Source organism: Callithrix jacchus, chromosome 21 (assembly GCF_049354715.1).
Source record: "Callithrix jacchus isolate 240 chromosome 21, calJac240_pri, whole genome shotgun sequence".
In the NCBI taxonomy this organism is placed as follows: Eukaryota; Metazoa; Chordata; class Mammalia; order Primates; family Cebidae; genus Callithrix; species Callithrix jacchus.
The window spans coordinates 35237302-35257876 of record NC_133522.1 but is presented as its reverse complement, the minus strand read 5'-3'; the positions used below and the strand labels follow the sequence as shown (position 1 = coordinate 35257876).

Genomic DNA, 20575 nt, shown 5'->3' with positions numbered 1-20575 from the left:
TGGTTTCACCACACCTCTATCTCACCCTTCCTACTGCCCCCTTACTGAATACCCAGCACAGTGCCTTAAATGTTGAGAGGACAGGAATCAAGTCCTCATTCATTCATTCATTCCTTCTTTCATGTAGCAAGTATCTACCAAGTTTGTCATTTCTGGGGCTATGACTTCAAACAAGACACAGCTATTGTCATCAAGGAGCTCCCAGCTTATTCAGGAAAGCAGACATGTTGGAAAGAATTTCAGTCAGTGTCATGAGTTCTAGAGTAGGGTGACATGAGAACACAGGGGAAAAGCACCAAGCCCAGTCTTTAGGGATTAAAGGAGGCTTCTGGGGAGGAAGTAACAGCAAGGCTGAGACCTAAGCATTAACAGGAGTTATTAATAATAAGGCGATGGTAGAGAGTGAAGACATTTCACACAGAAAAATAGTTGGAAAAAAACACGTGAAATAAGAAAAAATGTGGCATTAATATTTGATTCATTAATCAAATCTTTTTTTGAGTTCAAGCTTGTTCTGACTCATGTATGCAATGCCCTTGAGGCCTCAAGCCTCTTCACAGTTTTTTCTCAAGGAATTCAGCAATGACAGTTCTTATTTCCCTTTTGACACACCCACCTTCTCTGAGCTCTAAGCTGGTTTTCCCCCTCTTCCTTGGTGTAGTCTAAACTACTACAAGAATTTAGAGCTGAATGTGACCAGCTGTCTTGGCCCACCTCACCCTTCTCTCTCTCTCAGTCTCACTCTGTCTATTTCATCCAGTATTCTTCTGATTTTTTTTCCCTCAGTTTACTCCTTCCAACTCTTGTTGCCTCACTGAGGCTAATGTCTATGACCATAGCTGCTTTCTGATTCCTTTTGGGTAATTCTACTCACTCAGCCTTCTGCATTTCCTACATAACCAAACCATATTCCACATCGTAGTGCTGATGGCATTCATAGGATTCCAACTTTAAAAGTGCAATCACATGAGAAAATAAATCACATCTCTGACAAGAGGGACTTAAAGTATAGGAAGAAATTATCAGGCAAAATCCACTTAATAAAGTTGCTTCTAAACCAGTGTCCTGCCAGGTGAGGTGGCTCATTCCTGTAATGTCAGCACTTTGGGAGGCCGGGGGGGTGGACCACCTGAGGTCAGGAGTTCAAGACCAGCCAGACTAATACGGTGAAACCCCGTCTCTACTAAAAATATAAAATAATAGCTGGGCATGGTGGCAGGCACCTGGAATCCCAGCTACTCGAGAAGCTGAGGCAGAAGAATCGCTTAAACCTGGGAGGCGAAGGTTACAGTGAGCCAAGATCACACCATTGCACTGCAGCTGGGGCAACAAGAGTGAAACTCCATCTCAAAAACTAAAAAGTAAAACTAAAATGACTACAATATCCTTTGCAGTAATCAGCCATTTGTAGTCATCTTTGCAGTCCTAACTCAGTGAACTGTTGATGCAAAGAATTTATATAGAATTAAATCTTTCTAAATAAATTTCATTCTAATTAATCTTAAGTTATGGCCAGGTGTAGAATTAAACAAATGATGACCAGTAGCTAACTTTCTGTACCAAGTGTGAAACCAGAAATTGTAAGTGCTATACTGTGTTTGTGACAACAGGATATCTGTGATACCTTAATTTCATGTGTCAACTTGACTGGGCTATGGGGGTCCCCAGGTATTCAGTCAAACATTATTCTGGGTGTTTCTTTGGGGTATTGTTGAGTGAGATTGGCATTTAAACAGACTGAATAAAGCAGATTGTCCTTTCCAGTGCAGGCAGGCCTCATCCAATCATTTGAAGGCCTGAATAAAACAAAAAACGACTGTCCCCTAAGTATCCTTGCTGCCTGGCTACCTTCAAACTGGGACATCAGCTCCTCCTAGGTCTTGAGCCTGCCAGTCTGGGTCTCTAGCCAAGCTTGCTGACTCACCTGCAGATCTTTGAACTTGCCTGCTTTCGTAATCATGGAAGGCAGTTTCTCACAGGTAATTCCACTCACTCATCCTTCTGCATTTCCTACATAACCAACCCATATTTCATATAGGAAATCCACACATACACACATATATATTCTATTGATTCTATTTCTCTGGAGAACCCTGACACTGATAATAGAGTATTTAAGGAAATAAAGCAATCAGAAAGTACTTTGATTATAATGCACACCTTTAATTTGCCTTATAAGTCTTTTATAATCCAGATATATGCCATCTCTCTTGGTTCATCTCTGCTACATGTGGATGACTTAATTCTTACAGATCATTTCTTCATATTCAATGTCAAGGACCTTTGAAGAATACTCCCAATTTATTGATATTGATCCATCGCCTGCAAATAGCCACACAAGTGTTCACCACATGGGTATACAGGACTAGGAAGCTTTGTAAGATACAGAGGTGTAATGGGGCAAGTCAGAAAACAAGAAAAAGGGCTATGAGTGCTGATATTCAGATATAAAAATGAAAAAAAAACCCCTAGGTTAAAGCCAATTAATACTTTCTCATCAGACCCTGTTACCTTTCATAGTATCGTACACAAGTAAAGTTTTGGAGGAAAAAAAAGCAGAAGAGTTGGGAACTTGGGTGGGGAGGAGAGGAAGTAAGAGTTTTGTAAGGATTTCAAAGACATTAAATACTAAATGTATAATGTTGAGCAGCGTCTGCCTCCTATCTGTGCTACCTGTGCAGTTACACAGAGTCCTGCACTCAGGGGGACCCTGAATTGGCCCTAAAGGTCTATCACTATTTGGAGAGTCTTAATATTTTTGAAACAAGGGACTCAAATTTTTCACATTGCACTGGGCCCTGCAAATTATGTAGTTGGTCTTGCTGCTGTAAAACTCTCTTAAGTTTAGTAACCAATTAAAAGTCAAAAGTAAATGTTTATTCAACTTTCCTCCTAATGATTAGTTTGATGTCCTAACAATAGCAAACCAAACTGAGGTTCCATGTTCCCATGCTCTCCCTGCAATGGAAAGAACAGCAGGCAAGAAACAGCTGAGCGATAACCATCAAGAGCTCTGGACAAGTGGTTCTCGTGCAGAACTTGAGAAGAGATGCAAGTTCCTATCATCAGTTATTATAAGAGCATAGATAGCTGCTTCTGAATTCAAGGACTAGACTGCTGATCTTATAGCAACATCTACTCCTAGCCAGTGAAAGGCTTGAAAATCCCCAATCTAGGAACTGAGGAAGGTAATTGGGCACTATGGTCAAAACTTTTCTTTATCATCCTTTACCCTTGACTCTGTCTAGTACAAGAAAAAGGAAATACCAATGATTTGGAGTTTATTACTTGCTGTACAAAAGTAATCACCATTACTTTCGTTCCAGGGATCAAGGTAGACCAAAGATCCTATTTCCAGTTTTGCACGCATGTGCACACACACACACGCGCGCACACACAAAAATCATATAAACACAAACATATCAATGGACAAAGTGCTATTTATAGATACTGTATTTAAAATAATCTGCATAGACAGTGAAAATGAAGGAATTTGGAAATAATTAGTATCTTGCATAAACTTTCATCTGGTAGGACAGAGGAAGGCACTATATTCAATGTGATAAGTGAAGGACCCAAACCGCCAAAATGACAATACTCTTGATCAGCTCCTGAAATGAAATGCTGCATCAACATCATTGCTGACTCACAACTGCCCTCAAAGACATCAACTCCTCTCCTGCAGCAGTCTTTTAGCTGCACTCCTATACATTTGACCCCATATACTTTCCCTCTTCCATACTAAGTTCCAGACAATAGTATTTATTAGTCAGTATTTTCCAGAGAAACAAAACCAACAGATAGAGAAGTGATCAATGATTGATAGGTAGATATTGATATATTATAAGAAATTGACTCATGAGATTATGAAGGCTGACAAGTACCAAAATCATCAGCCAGCAAGCAGGAGACCCAGAAGAGCCATGGTGTAGTTCCAATCCCAAGACTGGCAGGCTCAAGACCCAGGAAGAGATCAGTATTTTAGTTTGAGACTGAAGGCAAGAAAGAGCTCATGTCCCATGGTCAAGGCAGTCAGGCAAGAGGAGTTCTTTCTTACTCATAGGATACTCTGAAGAATACATAGGAGGGTCAACCTTTTGTTCTCTTCAGGTGTTCAGTAGATTGGATGAGGCCCACCCATATTAGGATGGAAAATATGCTGTACTCAGTCTGCCAATTCAATTGTTAATCTCATCCAACAATACTCTCACAGATAAATGAAGAACATTATTTGACCAAGTATTTGGGCACCCTGTGGCCCAGTCAAGTTGATACATAACATTAATCATTTCAAGCATGTAACTGAAAGCATCTTGTGTCAGCTCCCAGGACAGCCAGCCAACCAACTGTCTCAGCCCCTTCTTTGCTCCTTCCTCCTCTGACTGCCTGGAACATGTAAGTTGCCATCTTGAACCATGAGACTGAGGAACATTGCTTGATAATGGCAGAGAAGTTTGAGGCCCTGGAGATTTTATGGAGAAGAACCTTGAGAAAAGGAAACTTCCACCTTGTTTAAGCCACTGTTATTTGGCAGTTTTCTGTCCTTCACAAGTAATTCTAATCCTAACTGATGTACCTCCCGTTCCCTCCCACTGCACACAACAGGATGGAATTACAGACTGGACAACAAATTAGATAAAAAATGACCAGAAAGGGAGAAGATTGTGAAAAGCCCACCAACTCTACAGAGAGGGTAAGTTGTATCCTCACAGTAATATTTGCTCAGCCTTTCACAATATTACTTCATTTCTTTCCAAAAATAATCTTAAGAAGCAGAGAGGACTGATGTTTTCATTTTCATTTTTCTCTTTGAATAATCTATGATTGCCCCTGCTTAGATGGTGATTTGGTTTTAATTGATTCTTTATTTAAGCTAAGCAAAACTAATACCAAGTAAATAATTTAATAGCTTATTAAATACAATGCTATCACTTTGCAGGCATTTATAGAGAGCTTTAAAACATCTTGATAAATATAAATTTAGTTTCAAAGCAAGATTATGATCTAATAGTAACATTTTGCTTTAACATGGTAGACATCAAAATGACTTTGTAAAGTTTAAACCACATTTCAGTGTAAACCTATGGTCAGAAGAGAACAGAAGAATATTGGGCCTGTTCTTTGTTGTGATGGTTTTTAAATAAAGCAAGGAAACACTACTATTGTTGTCACGATGCATGTTAGTATTAAGTCCCAGGAGAAATCCTAAAGCTGTGAGAACTATTTAACTTTTTTTTAGCCCAGTGTTTTTCTAACTTCGTTGACTATGAAACAGTGTCCTTCACAAGTCATTCTAATCCTAACTAATGCAGTTAGTTAGTTTCTTAATTACTTAGTTTGGGAATACTTAACTTTTCAAACATTGGTGTTGAAAAAACAAGGTTTCATAAATACTATACTATATTCAAATTCTAATTCTAGTATGTTTAGTGGGAAGGAATTGCCCTTAGAAACACCTGAATTTATAAAAATACTGGACACCCAGTTGAAATTGAATTTCAAATGAACAACAACTCTTTAAGTATAAGTATATCCCCTGCAATATTTGGGATATACTTATACTAAAAGAAAAAAGTATTGTTTATCTAATTTCTGAAATTCAATTTTAACTGGGTGCCTGTATTTTCCCTAGCAACCCTACTGTCTTAGTACATTTTGCCTTGCTATAACAGAATACATGAGACTGGGTAATTTACAAAGGAAAGAAGTGTATTTAGTCTATGGTTCTGCAGGCTGGGAAGTTCAAAACTATGGCCATGGCTTCTGGTGAGGGCTTTCTTCTGTGTCATAATGTGGCAGGGCAGAGAAGGTCAAAGGGGAAGCAGACAAGTGAGAGGAGAACAGAAACCTTGCTTTATAATAACTCACACTCAAGGGAACTGATCCATTCCAACAAGAACGAACGCAGTCTCACAAAAGCAAGAACTCACTACCTAAAAATCTGCATTATTCATAAGGCCATGTCTCTGGCCCAAACACCACCCACTAGGCCCCACCTCTTACCACCACCATATTAGTGATCAAATTTCAACATGAGTTTTGGTGGGGACAAACAGACCATATCCATAGGACCTACCTTTGATCCATTCCTAGGGAAGAGCTGGTCCTTCTGATTCGGATTTTCAGACATTTAATAGGGCTTTACCACTAGGCAAGGTCCCATGATTAAAATCACAGGCCTGGGCGTCCTGCTTTCTTTTCTGAAGCATGTTCATCTCTTTAGTTTGTCAGCGGTCTGTGCCCGACACTGTCCATATTCCCCTGCAGTTCCACTCGCTAGCCCTTCATCCCGCTCTGTATCCTGGGAGACTGGCTGTATGGACCCCCGCAACCAGGCTCCCTTTTCCTCTGGTTTCTAGTTGGGCTTGGCCAGTGGGAGCCACCAGGAGAGGATGGAAGGACAGAAGGAGAAAGAGATTTTCTGTTAAGCCCTAGGTTGACTGTGGCCTGGCTCCTACACCAAAATGCAACTTTGTGAGGAATGTCAGTGGTCCTTGGCTTGCCCTTGAAAGCCTAGGGAAGACTTTCCTGAAGTCACCACCCCAACAGCCTCATCGACCCTTCTTATTTCCCTTAACTCTTCCTCTAACTGTATAAATAATCCCTTCATTAAGTTTTCTTTTTTCACCCTTTCTTTTTATAATTTCCTTTTTTTTAGTTCTTATTAAAAATATTATTATTATTATACTTTAAGTTCTGGGGTACATGCACAGATCGTGCAGCATTGTTACATAGGTATACACATGCCATGGTGGTTTGCTGCCTCTATCCCCCTGTCACCTACATTAGGTATTTCTCCTAATGTTATCCCTCCCCAATCTCCCCATCCCCTACTACCCCTTCCCTAGCCCCCCATCCCCCAACAGACCCCAGTGTGTGACATTCCCCTCCCTGTGTCCATGTGTTCTCATTGTTCGATACCCACTTATGAGTGAGAACATGCTGTGTTTGGTTTTCTGTTCTTGTGTCAGTTTGCTGAGAATGATGGTTTCCAGATTCATCCACATTCCTTCAAAGGACATGAACTCATCCTTTTTTATGGCTGCATAGTAGTCCATGATGTATATGTGCCACATTTTCTTTATCCAGTCTATCTTTGATGGGCATTTGGGTTGGTTCCAAGTCTTTGCTATTGTAAACAGTGCTGCAGTGAACAGAAGTGTGCATGTGTTATTATAACAGAATGATTTATAATCCTTTGGGTATATACCCAGTAATGGGATCGATAGGCCAAATGGTATTTCTATTTCTAGATCCTTGAGGAATCGCCACGCTGTCTTCCACAGTGGTTGCACTAATTTACACTCCCACCCACAGTGTAAAAGTGTTCCTATTTTTCCACATCCTCTCCAGCATCTGTTGTCTCCAGATTTTTTAATGATCGCCATTCTAACTGGCATGAGATGGTATCTCAATGTGGTTTTGATTTGCATTTCTCTAATGACCAGTGATGATGAGCATTTTTTCATGTTTGTTGGCCACATAAATGTCTTCTTTTGAAAAGTGTCTGTTCATATCCTTCACCCACTTTTTGATGGGGTTATTTTTTTCTTGTACATTTGTTTAGTCCTTTGTAGATTTTCACCCCTTCTTAAGTGTTCTCCTCTTTCCTCCCAAGCCCCCGACTGATACAGTGTAAGACTGAGATGCAGGGTCAATGGAGATTTCCTATTTGAACCTTAATCCTGAATCTCAAACTCACACCTAGTTTTGCTGAATATGACTACTCGGGGGGTTTTAGCAGTTGACTGATTACAAAGAGGTCATTTGTTTCCCATTTCTAGTTAGGTTAAAGATCAACAAAAGCCATTCAGTAGGCTTAATAGAAATTACTTTTATTACCGGCACTCGTGTTATTTGGAGGTGGGGGTAAGTGTATTTAAGTGGTGTCAACGCTCATCTCTCTGTACTTTATAGAAAAGGAGATCATATAACCAAATCCATATTTGCGGAAAAATAACAGTGACTCCATGGTGAGCCTTGTGTCTTGTTGGGTTTTTTTGTGGGGGAAGAGGGGAGGGCCTGGAATCTGAGATCTGACCAGTGTGTTCATATTGTTAGTTTCCAGAACTCATAAATTCCTAAGATTTGTCTGGCAAACTAGAGGTTGTTAGAATACTTAGGGTGAGATACAGTAACAATTTAAATGATAAACAAGAAAAAAAAACAAACAAAAAAAGAATCCATCCTAACTTACCCAGGACCAATTTCTTGCTGTTTTATTCCCCAGCTATTTTTAAATAATCAAATCACTGTAGTATCTACGGCATTTTAGAGATTGCAGAGACTGTGAGTCATATCCTTATTCACAGGAATGATGGGAAAAAGTCAGCTTGTTCAGCATTTACTCCATTTATGAGAAGTAAGCAGACAAGAAGCTGGGGGAAATGCTGGTTTTCTGTATCATTTTACCTTGTCCTAAATCTCTCTTTCCCTTTTCAGGACTCAGACTTGACAGAACAGCCACTGCCCAGACATGTTCAGTGACAGATAAAACAGAGCACAACATTTTGCAAATGCAAATTCCTCCTCTTTTGCTGTAGAAAAACTTCGTTTCTCCTTCATACACACTGAATCCTTCTGCCCATAATGCTGGTCCTAAATGCCTTATTCCAAAAACAGCCAATAAAAAGTTTTTCAGAGTCCAACTCCTTAGGGAAAAATTTTGTTTTCCAGCTTGTGTGACTCAGGCCATCAGCTCATGATCATTGTCATAGATGCAATCATCTACAGTTGTAAGCAACTCCTCTTTTTATCTCTCTCCCTTCAGCACTGCCTGAGAAGTACACACAAACATCTGAACAGGGACATTTTCGAAGAGTTTCAGAGAAAAATGAAAGGATATGATTTTAACATGGTAACTGGGAATACTCTCTTAAGCATAAATTTTTCTTCCAAGGAGGATTGGTTTGTAATTATGAGAAATTAAAGAATATATTCCCAGTGAATTAAAACATAGGCTGTTAGTAGAACTGGAATCTAGAAGTTCGTGCTATCAGCTTTGTGAGTGATTTCGTTTCTTACTTTGTGCATTTCCCTTTTTATGTTCATGTTTGATGTGAGCTGCATTCCCAGCTCACATCATTCTCATTCTTTAAAAATAACAGGCCAGGTGTGGTGGCTCATGGCTATAATTCCAGCACTTTGGAAGGCTAAGGAGGGAGGATTTCTTGAGCCAAGGAGTTCGAGACCATCCTGGTCCAACAAAGTGAGACCCTTGTCTCTACAAAATATTTTTAAAAATAGCTGGGCCTGGTGATGCACATCTGTAATCTGAGCTACGTGGGAGGATAGCTAGAGCCCAGGAGGTCAAGGCTGCAGAGAACCATGATCACACCACTGCACTCCAGCCTGGTGACAGAGCAAGACCCTGTCTCAATCAATCGATAGATGATAGATGATAGATAGATAGATAGATAGATAGATAGATAGATAGATAGATGATAGATAAGAGAGGTGAAAAATATGGTCTTAAGTGTTCTGTTTCAGAATACTCTGCTCCCAGAGTATTCGGCCAGGCACAGTGGCTAACATCTGTAATAACAACACTTTGGGAGGCCGAAGTGGGTGGATCATGAGGTCTGGAGATCAAGACCATCCTGGCCAACATGGTGAAATCACATCTCTACTAAAAATACAAAAATTAGCTGGGCACAGTGGCACGCACCTGTAGTCCCGGCTGTTCAAGAGGCTGAGGCAGAAGAATCATTTGAACCGGGAGGCAGAGGTTGCAGTGAGCCAAGATCGTGCCACTGGACTCTAGCCTGGGGACAGATCGCGACTGCATCTCAGAAAAAAAAAAAAAAAGAAGACTACTCTGTTGCCACGTTGAGTTCGTCAGCTCTAAAGTGGTGAAATACCAAGATGGATTGTAGACATTTTCATAAAGGCAGGATTGTTTGGTGTCACCAAATTCAATATGTTAATGGCCACAGCGGAGGCTGACTCAATCTGCCTTTTATTCTGCCAGGCTATTTGATACTGCTGAGGGCTTACCTATTTCCTGAGGAAAAAAATAGTCATTAAAATGACCTCACAAAGACTATGATTTCAGGGATCATTTCTATAGCTCGGTACTAGAGAAGTTTCTCTTGTGTCTTGCTGGGTTTTTTTTGTGTGTGGTTTTTGTTTGGTTTTGTTTTTTTGCCTAAGATCTGGGAAACCACAGGCCGCGGTGCAGCGTTCTATCTGGACCCTGACTCTGGCTCTGGGTGTTGCTTCACTGCAACTTCCATTTGCCATTGGGAACTGTTCTGCTTTTCCTCTGGGAAAGTAAGAGAGAGAGGATGCAGTCTGAGGATTTTCCCTTCTTGTAATACAAAATAATAAGAACCATAGGGGACATGGCAAGTAAAATGTGTATAACTACCCCATCTAAATAACCCTATCATCTTTCTACTATCCTATAGATCTAAATAAGTATAGTATAAAGCAACTTAAATTAGGTAACTTAAAAAACTCTTTTTTTTTTTGATACTGAGTCTCATTCTGTCACCCCCAGGCTGGAGTGCAGTGGTGTGATCTTGGCTTACTGCAACCTCTGCCTCCTGGGTTCAAGAGATTCGCTTGCCTCAGTTTCCCAAGTAATTGAGATTACAGGCCTGCACCACCATGCCTGGCTAATTTTTTTTTTTTTTTTTTTTTTTTGTAGAGATGAAGTTTCACCATATTGGCCAGGCTGGTTTCGAACTCCCGACCTCAAGTGATCCACTCACCACTCCCCTCCACCTCCCAAAGTGCTAGGATTACAGGTGTGAGCTGCTGCACTCAAGCCAGAAAACTCTTAAAATCTGCTTTCCCAGCAAAAAACATGTTACACCCGTAATATGCTTTACATTCTCCAATGGCTTCTCTTCGCTTTTAGGCCAACATTCTTAATATGATCTTCGTGATCTTTCCCTTTTCTCCAACCTTACCTTATACTATATTCTCCCGACCCCTTCATGCTCAGTCATCCTGGCCTTCCTTCAGGTCTTTCAGTATGCCACAGGCCCTTTACACGTGTTTTCCCTTGGTTTAGGTTGGCCTCCTCCACTTGCCTTTTTTGCCTCTTAGCTCAGTAGACACTACACTAAGAAGTCATCTCATCCCAGACTCCCTCATCTCAGTAAGATTCCGTTTTTAAGGTGCATTCATCAACTATATTTTGTCACTTATCTCATTTAAGTGGTTGTCTTCATTACCTATTACTGCGTAACAAATCACCCCAAACTTAGCAGCTTAAAACCAGTATTATTGCCTCAAAGTTCCTGAGAATCGGGAACCAGGGGCAGTTCAGCGAGGTGGTTCTGACTCAGAGACTTTCCTGAGGCAGCACTCCAGATACCAGCCAGACTGCAGCCATTCGAAGTCTTGCCTGGGACTGGCAGGTCTGCTTCTAAGATCACGTAGGTGGCTGTTGGCCGAAAGTGTCAGTTTCTTACCCTGTGGGCTTCTCTGGCAGCTGGCTCACCCCAGGGCAAGTGATCGAAGAGAGCAGGTGAGAAGGAAGCTCCAATGTCTTTCATGACGTAGACTTAGAAGTCACTCACATGTTGTCACTTCTGCTTGACTCTGTTAAAAACATGTCTTTAAGTCCAACTCACACTAAAGGGTAGAGAAATTAGGCTCTACCTCTTACGGAAATGTTGTGATATGTTTTAAAACTATCTCACTTGTGTATTAAGATAAATGTCTACTTCCCTTACTAGACTAAGGCTTCCTTGAGAACCCAATAGAACTCCTGTTTCTATGGTTCACTTTGGTGTCCCTGGTATCTTCCAGGATGCCTGGCAGAGCATGGACATTCAATAAAAACTGACTATATGAATTAACGGATGAATGAAACTTTGCACTTGCATCCCAGCTCTGAGAACTTTCTACAAATTACACAACATTAGTTTCTGGTTTTGGAGAAAGGGAATCATCACAGCTGCCTCTCAGGTTGTTAAAATAATACAGCCTATACAAAGCACCTAGTATACTCTGGCACAAAAGGAGGTCATTGAATGTTCTTTCTGTTCTTCTTCCTTTCCTCAGTCACACATGCAATCCATCCGAAGCCCCACGGAGTCTACTTCTCATTATGTCTTTCCCATCCCTCTTAGTCTGCTACTCCCTTTCAGCTGCTGCCACTCTTAGACTCGCCTTGCACACACTTTTCTAACCATTCCCTGTGCCTCTATTCTCTGTCTGGTGGAATCCATCCCTAAATGTGCTAGGACCACATTTATCTTTGTCGTTTTTGCATCTTCTATTGCTGTTGCTCTACCCTGCACTAGCTAAGTGTATAATACATTTTGTTGACTTGAATTTCGGTTCTAGATCTCTTTCAGTTCCGTACTTGTACTGAGTTAATCATACACTCAAACCCAGGTACCACGATGAGCTAGAGAGACATGCCCTGCCCATACCAATGGTTATAAATTCTCTAGCTACGTGTAACCACATTCTTTTCATGTCTATACAAGACAAATTGTCCATAAATAGCAAATTCTTTAGTAGAGCAATTACAGACTATAATGTTACATTTTCTTTTAATTCTATCTCTAAAGCAAGTACCTTCGCCCAAATACTACAGTTCTAATAACACTGTAATACTTCTGTGCTCATTTTTATGCTCTATAATATTGTCATTATTCCTAATAGCAAGAATATTGCAAACATAATTGAAGACAGAAAATTCTTAAATGGTCTGCATTATGTAGATAATATGCAGTGGTTAAAAAAAACGATGGGTGGAAATTTGTCAAATTAACAAAAAAAATGATACAGATAATGTAAGAAATTCCATCTTCTGACATTTCTCTGACATGCTAGAAAACAAGATGATATTTTCATGTTCTAATGAATAAAAATCTGCTTAAAACATATACACCTAGGGAAATGCTTGCTTTTGAATGACAATTATATACCTTTGGGAAACAGTAAAAATTCAAGCCAACACCAGCAAAGATAAGAAAACTTACAGTGACTCCTTAATGTAATAATAGTTGTGTTCAAATATTTTTACTCAGTTAAATTATTTTTATTCTGGTAAAGCAAAGAGATTTTGGAACTATATTTCCCGCCTTCCCATTTTCCAGAAGGGACTATGACTGCTTGAATTCTGTAAATATATGCAACTGTCTTCAGATGAGCAGCGTCCAAAAACTAATCTTTACATTTAAAGATGAGTAACTTACCTTTCTTCCTCCCATTCTGCTGACTTGGGATTTGTATTAACCTAGTGAACAACTCCTCCCTTATATTTGTGTCTACTAGGCTCATACTAAAAAGAGCAGGCGAGTTACTGAAACAGAAGTTTCTTCCAGGCAAAGTAGAGACCTTCACCTTTGGTCAAATGTTAAAGCAGCTTAAGGGTGAATAGGTTCACATAACATAAAAACTTTGAGGTCTATTTAAAAGCTCCATTTCACAAATGAGGAAATTGAAGATTGATGTGCATAAGGGCCTCCCAGCTCTGCCCCATGTGGCAAACAACCTGTGGCCCTGCACCGTGCCTCCCGTAACATTTGCCCAAACTGTCCAGAGACTTGTCTATCCCAGGGCATATCAATCTCAGCACTACTGTCACACTGAGGTGGACAACTCTCTGTTGCAGGTGCTGTTCTGCAGGATGGTTAGCAGTATCCTGGACTTGGTCCTCTAGGTACCTTCATGCAGCTGTGCCAACAAAAACTATCTCCATACATTGTCAAATGTCCCCTGGGGGCAAAATCACCCCTGTTTCAAAACCACTGGTTTATCTGAAGTCATTTTGTTTTAATGAACTATTCCTTTTTTTCTGTTTTTTGGACAAATACCTGAAGATACAAATGAATCACATTCAGTATTGAAGCTCTGACTTGTTTATATGAGAAATCACAGTCTTTCTAAGAAATGAAACTTTAGGCCAGGCACAGTGGCTCACACCTGTAGTCCCAGCACTTGGGGAGGTCAAGGTGGGCAGGTCACCAGAGATCAAGAGTTCAAGACCAGCCTGGCCAACATGATGACACCCCATCTCTACTAAAAATACAAAAATTATCCAGGCATGGTGGCAGGTGCCTGTAATCCCAGCTAATTGGGAGGCTGAGGCAGGAGAATCACTTGAACCTGAGAGGTAGAGGTTGCAGTGAGCTGAGATCTCACCACTGCACTCCAGCCTGGGCAACAGAGACAAAGTCTCAAAAAAAAAAAAAAAGAAAAAGAAAAAGAAAAAAAATGGGGCGGGTGATGAACAATGAGAACACATGGACACAGGGAAGAAAGCACTACACACTGGGGTCTATTGGGGGGAATAGGGGAGGGACAGTGGGGGGGGGGAGCTGGGAAGGGATAGCATGGGGAGAAATGCCAAATGTGGGTGAAGGGGAGGAAGGCAGCAAAACACATTGCCACGTGTGTACATATGCAAATATCTTGCATGTTCTGCACATGTACCCCAAAACCTAAAAGCAATAAAAAAGTAATTTAAAAAAATAAATAAAATAAAAATAAAAAAAAGAAAAAAAGTGGAACTTCACTTTTTTTTTGGCACGTGCAAATACAGCTAAGAACCAGTTTTGGACCAGGGTTAGGTCATCTCAACTTCTGGTACAAAGGAGATTAAGAAAAGAGCAAAATAGAAACCATCAGTTTTGATCCATGTTTAATGAAAAAAAAGTTACATGAATAGAAATGGACATATAACAAAGAGATCAATTTGAGAAAATATGGTGATAGGTGGAACAAGGAGAAACTGTTTTTATTCTGAATGTACCCACATATTCCTATTAGCTGTTATTGATCTAAAATATCTCCTTAAATCCAAAACAAAACAATAGTTATAAGTTCACAGATGTTTTCATGGGCACTCACCCAAGTAATGTCCAAACAACATTGTTCCATGTCCTCCCTTCCCCCAGAACACACACAGGCAAAGGCAGAGATGTTTACCGTGGGGTCACGTCCCATGAAGCAAATGCAGCCTTATCTGTTCATTATTACAACAGCAAGTTAGCATTGGCAAATGGGCTGTGGTTACAAATGTGATTTCTGCTAATAATGTCACCAAGAAGCTTTTAGGATATGTGACCATTTATTCTTAATACAATCAATCACTGAAGGATACAAATCAGAGTATTATACTCTGGGGAATATAAATACATGCAGAGAAGTTTCTGTCAGTTTCAATTTGAGCATATTCGAAATATTAAAGGCATGAAATTTAAAAGTACGCATATGTGGAACTACAGTGAACATGTTACAGGTTTGTGGCGTGGCTTAACTCTGCTCAGCCCATGATTCTTAGCGGGGTCAGTCAATAGCCTGTTTTTATCATTTTCTACCCTGTTGTATGGCATGATCAAATCTTCCTAAAAAAGAAAAATATACATATTTTTGGAAAAGAATTCTGATCTCCAAAAACATATACTAGTAATAGTTTCACGTTAATGATCTCATTTGAAATACCTCTTCTCTCAAGCTAGAAGCTGGCAAGCAGTAAACTCATAGACAGTTGCCATGGGGTTAATACAGAGAAGCAATAGATCTGACTCACTATTCTTTTAAACTAAAAATCTTATGGCCAGCACCGAGCAGCCATCAACCACCTCGTATGCTCACAGTGAGAAACCGACAGTTAGGATGAGCCCTGCCTCTTCTGATACTGTATTCTAAGTTTCTCCAGTTGTTCCACACATTGAGACTGGGCCAACTTCAACGTCCGATTCTCCTCTGTCAGAGCCTCAAATTCCCGAACCAGCTCAGCAGCATCCACCTTCTCCTTTTCTGCCTGATCCAACTTGGCAATGAGCTCTTTCCTGAAGGTTCGGGGTACAGGGCAGGAAGAAGCACAGAATTCAATGCAAACAAATAAAATTATTAGCATGATGGAAGTAGAAAGATTCATTCTGCGCTTCTGAATGTTTACCCATCTCTACTTGCCTCCAATGACTTTTATTTGTCCAGCTTTACAAGTTTTATATCTCTTTATTCTAGCATCTCTACTAGACACATCTAAAATACTAACCATGCACAAAAAGTCACATAGGTTCTTTAACAGTCAAAAACATGATCATTTTAAGAATACAAAAAATTATAAAAATAATAATTTAGAAAAAAATTCTGTATATAATTTTTCATAATTTAAGATGCTGTCTATTGTCTTTTAGGGAGGACAACTATTGTTTTCTCTTGGCTGAGACTTTGTCCCCCAAATTCAGTTGTTATCTTCCTTTGTTTCCCATACCTGAGTTGAACAAATTTCAATAGACTTCTTTCAGCTACAGAATCCCAACTCTGTCCTTGTAGACATTACCTCCTATGCCTTTCCCTAATCCTTACATATACATTGCAGCCCAAATTAACAAAACAATGTGTCCACATTTGATGCTGGCCTGACTCTAGAATTGAGGAAGCAGGCTGAAGGCACTGTAGGAAAATTATAATGACAACACTAAAGAAACTCAGTGTTATCTTGCTGTGGAATCCTTTTTCAAAGAAAATCATACCCTGAAGGGACGCAAATAAAACAGACAAAAGTGGACCTTCTCTGGTTGATCTTGGTACAGTCCTGTGCCTCACACCCTCTCCCTCCCCAATCTGTGAGAGACTCCTCTGTACACAGTTTAAAAGCCTCTGCCTTTGGGAAAATCCTAAATAATTAAATTCTTCTGGTTAAACATGAAAATTATTAAAATCTCCCCTTATAAGAAATCTCGGAATAAATATCATGACTAAAAACAAATTGAAAATGCACTAATTTTAGCTTATGCCTTTGCAAATTACATACGCACCCTTTTGCCCCATCCTGATAGGCTGTTGCTTCCCCAATCATCTTTCTTTTTTTTTTTTTTTTGAGACAGAGTTGCTCTGTTGCGCAGGCTGGAGTGCAGTGGCATGATCTCAACTCACTGCAACCTCCACCTCCCAGGTTCAAGCAATTCTTCTGCCTCAGCCTCCTGAGTAGCTGAGATTACAGGTGTATGGCAGGATACCTGGCTAATTTTTTATATTTTTGGCAGAGACAGGCTTTCATCATGTTGGCCAGGCTGGTCTCGAACGCCTAACATCATGACCCGCCAACCTCAGCTTCCCAAAGTGCTGTTATTACAGGTGTGAACCACTCTGCCCAGCCCCCAATCATCACTTTTACATTTTTAAAAGACATGAGAATACAGGTCACATTGATTTTTATAGCCTTATATGAAAACCCCTTTTTAATGTTTTGCCTGAACACATTAAAATTACATAACATTTTTCACCTCAGAAACAAAAAGACAACCAAATTAAAATGGGCAAAAAAAAGCTCTTTAGAGATATTTCTCCAAGAAGACATAGAAATGGCCAATAAAGCACACAAGAACCCCCGCAACATCATTAGCCATCAGACAACTGTAAATCAAAACCACAAAGACACATTGCTTCACGCCCAGGAGGGATGACTAGAATCTAAAAGACACAGGAAGTGTTGGCAAAGGTGTGGAAAATTTGGAACCTTGATACACTGCTGGCAAGAATATAAAATGTCAACTCTTTTGGAAACAGTCTGGCAGCTCCTCAAAAGGTTACACATTCAGTTGTCACATGAGCCAACAATTCTACTGTTAGGAACCTACTCAAGAGAACTGAAAACATACATCTACCCCAAAACTTTTATACAAATGTTTATAGCAGCGTTATCCACAACAGCCAAGAAGTGCAAACAACCCATTACATGTTCATTAACCTATGAAAGGATAAAACATTGCATATTCATACAATGAAATATTATTCAGCAATAAAAAGTACTGACGCATGATACAAAGTGAGTGAACTTTAAAATCATTATACTAAGTGAAAAAAGCCAATCACAAAATATTACATACTATATGATTCCATTTCTACAAAATGTCCAGAATAGGCAAATTCATAAAGGCAGAAAGTAGATTGTTGGTTGCCAAAGTCCAGAAGTCAGGGGTCAACGGAGTGTAACTACCAAAGATTTCTTTCTGGAGTGAAGTAAACATTGTAAAGTTAGTGACGGTTGTACAACTCCGTGAACATGCTGAAAACCACCGAACTGGAAAAGCCAGGATATAGGATAAACCTAAGTGTCCAGTGTTCATCAACAAAAAAATAGGTTTTTTTCATGTGGTGTGTCTATACAATGGAATAGAATTCAGCCATTTTAAAAAATGAAATCCTGGGCCGGGCTCGGTGGTGCACGCCTATAATCCCAGCACTTTGGGAGGCCAAACCAGGTGGATCACAAGGTCAAGAGATCAAGATCATCTTGGCCAATATGATGAAACCCTGTTTCTACTAAAAATACAAAAAAAGTTAGCTGGGTGTGGTGGCAGGCACCTGCCCAGCTACTTGGGAGGCTGAGGCAGCAGAATCACTTGAAACCAGGAGGTGGAGGTTGCAGTGAGCCAAGATCATGCCACAGCACTCCAGCCTGGCTACACAGCGAGACTGCATCTCAAAAAAAAAATGAAATCCTGTCATTTGCAACAACATGGATGAACCTGGAGGACATTATGTTAAATGAAATAAGCCAGGCAAAGAAGGACAAATACCACATCATCTCGCTTATATGTGGTATCTAAAACAGCTGCTCTCATTGATGTAGACAGTAGAATAGTGATTTCCAGAGGCTGGGGAGGGCGGTAGGGAGAGAAGTATGGGAGAGGCTGTTCAGTGGGTACACAGCTAATTAGACAAGAGGAATAACCTCTCGTATTTTCCTGCACAGTAGGGTGACTATAGTTAACAATAATGTACACTTCAAAATAGCTAAAGAGAGGATTTTGAACGTTCTCACTACAAAGAAATGACAAATGTTTGAGGTGATAATATGCTAATTACACCAATTTGATTATTACGCAATGTGTCCATGTATGAAAACATTTCACTAGATCCCATAATTAAGTACAATTACTACACGTCAATTAAAAACAAAACAAAACTGACCAGGCTCACGCCTGTAATCCCAGCACTTTAGGAGGCCAATCACTTGAGGCCAGGAGTTTGAGACCAGCCTAGCATGGTGAAACCCTGTCTCTACTAAAAATATAAAAATTAGCTCAGAGTGGTGGCACACACTGTAATCCCAGCTACCTGGGGAGCTGAGGTGAAAGGATCGCTTGAACCCAGGAGGCAGTGGTTGCAGTGAGCCAAGATTGCACCACTGCACTCCAGCTTGGGCGACTGGGCAAGACTCTGTCTCAGAAAAATAAAATAAAACTGTTTATAAAAAATATACAACATGAGGATGCAAAGACATAAGAATGATACAGTGGACTTTGGGGACTCAGGGGAAATGATGGGGGGGTGAGGGATAATAGACTATACGCTGGGTACAGTGTACACTGCTCAGGTGATGGGTGCACCAAAATCTCAGAAATTACCATTAAAGAACGTATTCGTGTGACCAAACACCACCTGTGCCCCAAAAACCTATTGGAATAAAAATAAGTAAATAAATAAAACATTCTATCTGACTTTTCTGAGACTATCTCTTTCTGACATTTAAGTTAATCTTCTAAACATCAAATTACCCAACACAATCTTTCATACCAGAAAAACAAATAAGTGGCTTCTCTACTGGACAAGATAAAATGCTCTGCCTGGAACAAAGCAAACTTTACAGTTGATTGTAGTTTAATAATATACTTTTTAAAATTCCTGTCAAGCAATTTGGTAATAGATGTCATTTTTTAATTTTTTCTAAATTTGGTGATAGATTTCAAAAGCCATAAAATGTCTATATCTCACTTCAACGAGTTTCATATCACTACACAAAAAGCTATATATGTTGTAGAAAAATGCTTATAATATTTATGGAAAAAAATCATGTTACACATGCCATGTTACCGTGTTCACAATTACATTAAAATGTCTATTCACATGCAAAAGGCCTAGAAAGAATTAGATAAAAATGATATCAGGAAAAAAAGTTCAGTAAAAATATAACAAGCTTCTGTATATCATTGGTCATAAGCCAGAAGTGATTTTTTAAATTGGATTCAGCCAGTGCTGAGTTTATATTCCTAGAAAATGTCTCACTCTCTTTCTCCAGCCAACAGATATGATTTAAAATTACTGTTTCTGCAACTCTTATCACTTCTCTTCAAATTCTCCCAAACTTGATCCAGGGAGACCTCCTCTGGAGATGAGAGAGAAGTTCAGTTTGAAGTTCAAACCTTAAGCTATGCCTGAATGACTCCAGTAAAGAAAAGCTCTCTTTTAAAATACCTGAGTTAGTGCCTCTCTTTGCATCTAGCTCATGCCAGCCAAACATCAGAGGCAACATAATCAGCTACACTTTTTGAAATTATGGGAAAGAAGTTCTCAACAGAATTATCAAAAAATGGAGAGCTAACTACTTGGGTCAGGTTCATTTGGCCCAATATATCTAGCTTGAAAATAAAGACTGTTTAGGAAAAGATCTGTTGCAAAATGAATTTCTGCTTCAGTAAAGTCTTAATAAAAATAATAATCATTAATAACCTTTGGAAAACCAAGCTCGTGTATTTATAAATGTAAGATATTACCATATTTCCCATTTTAACAATTCATCCTAGCAGTCCCTTATTGCTGATATTGACTCTGTAATATCAGCACTTTAGGCGGCTGAGGTGGAAGGAGC

The 20575-nt window shown here is 39.7% G+C and overlaps 1 protein-coding gene and 1 pseudogene across 4 annotated transcripts in view; one reads left to right on the top strand and one right to left on the bottom strand.

Annotated features, from left to right (window-relative positions):
* The first annotated feature begins 10038 nt into the window (after positions 1-10038).
* Positions 10039-10297, top strand: LOC118150031 (small nucleolar RNA U3; annotated as a pseudogene).
* A 4297-nt stretch (positions 10298-14594) lies between these two features.
* The window catches only part of MAP3K7CL (MAP3K7 C-terminal like), a 46755-nt gene continuing 40774 nt past the window's right edge, over positions 14595-20575 (bottom strand). For all 4 annotated transcript variants that reach the window (XM_078358432.1, XM_008986545.5, XM_017967227.5 and 1 more), the window contains one exon: positions 14595-15764. In XM_078358432.1, the coding sequence (XP_078214558.1) occupies positions 15584-15764 (181 nt within the window). In that variant the 3' untranslated portion in view covers positions 14595-15583. The remainder of the gene's footprint in view (positions 15765-20575) is intronic.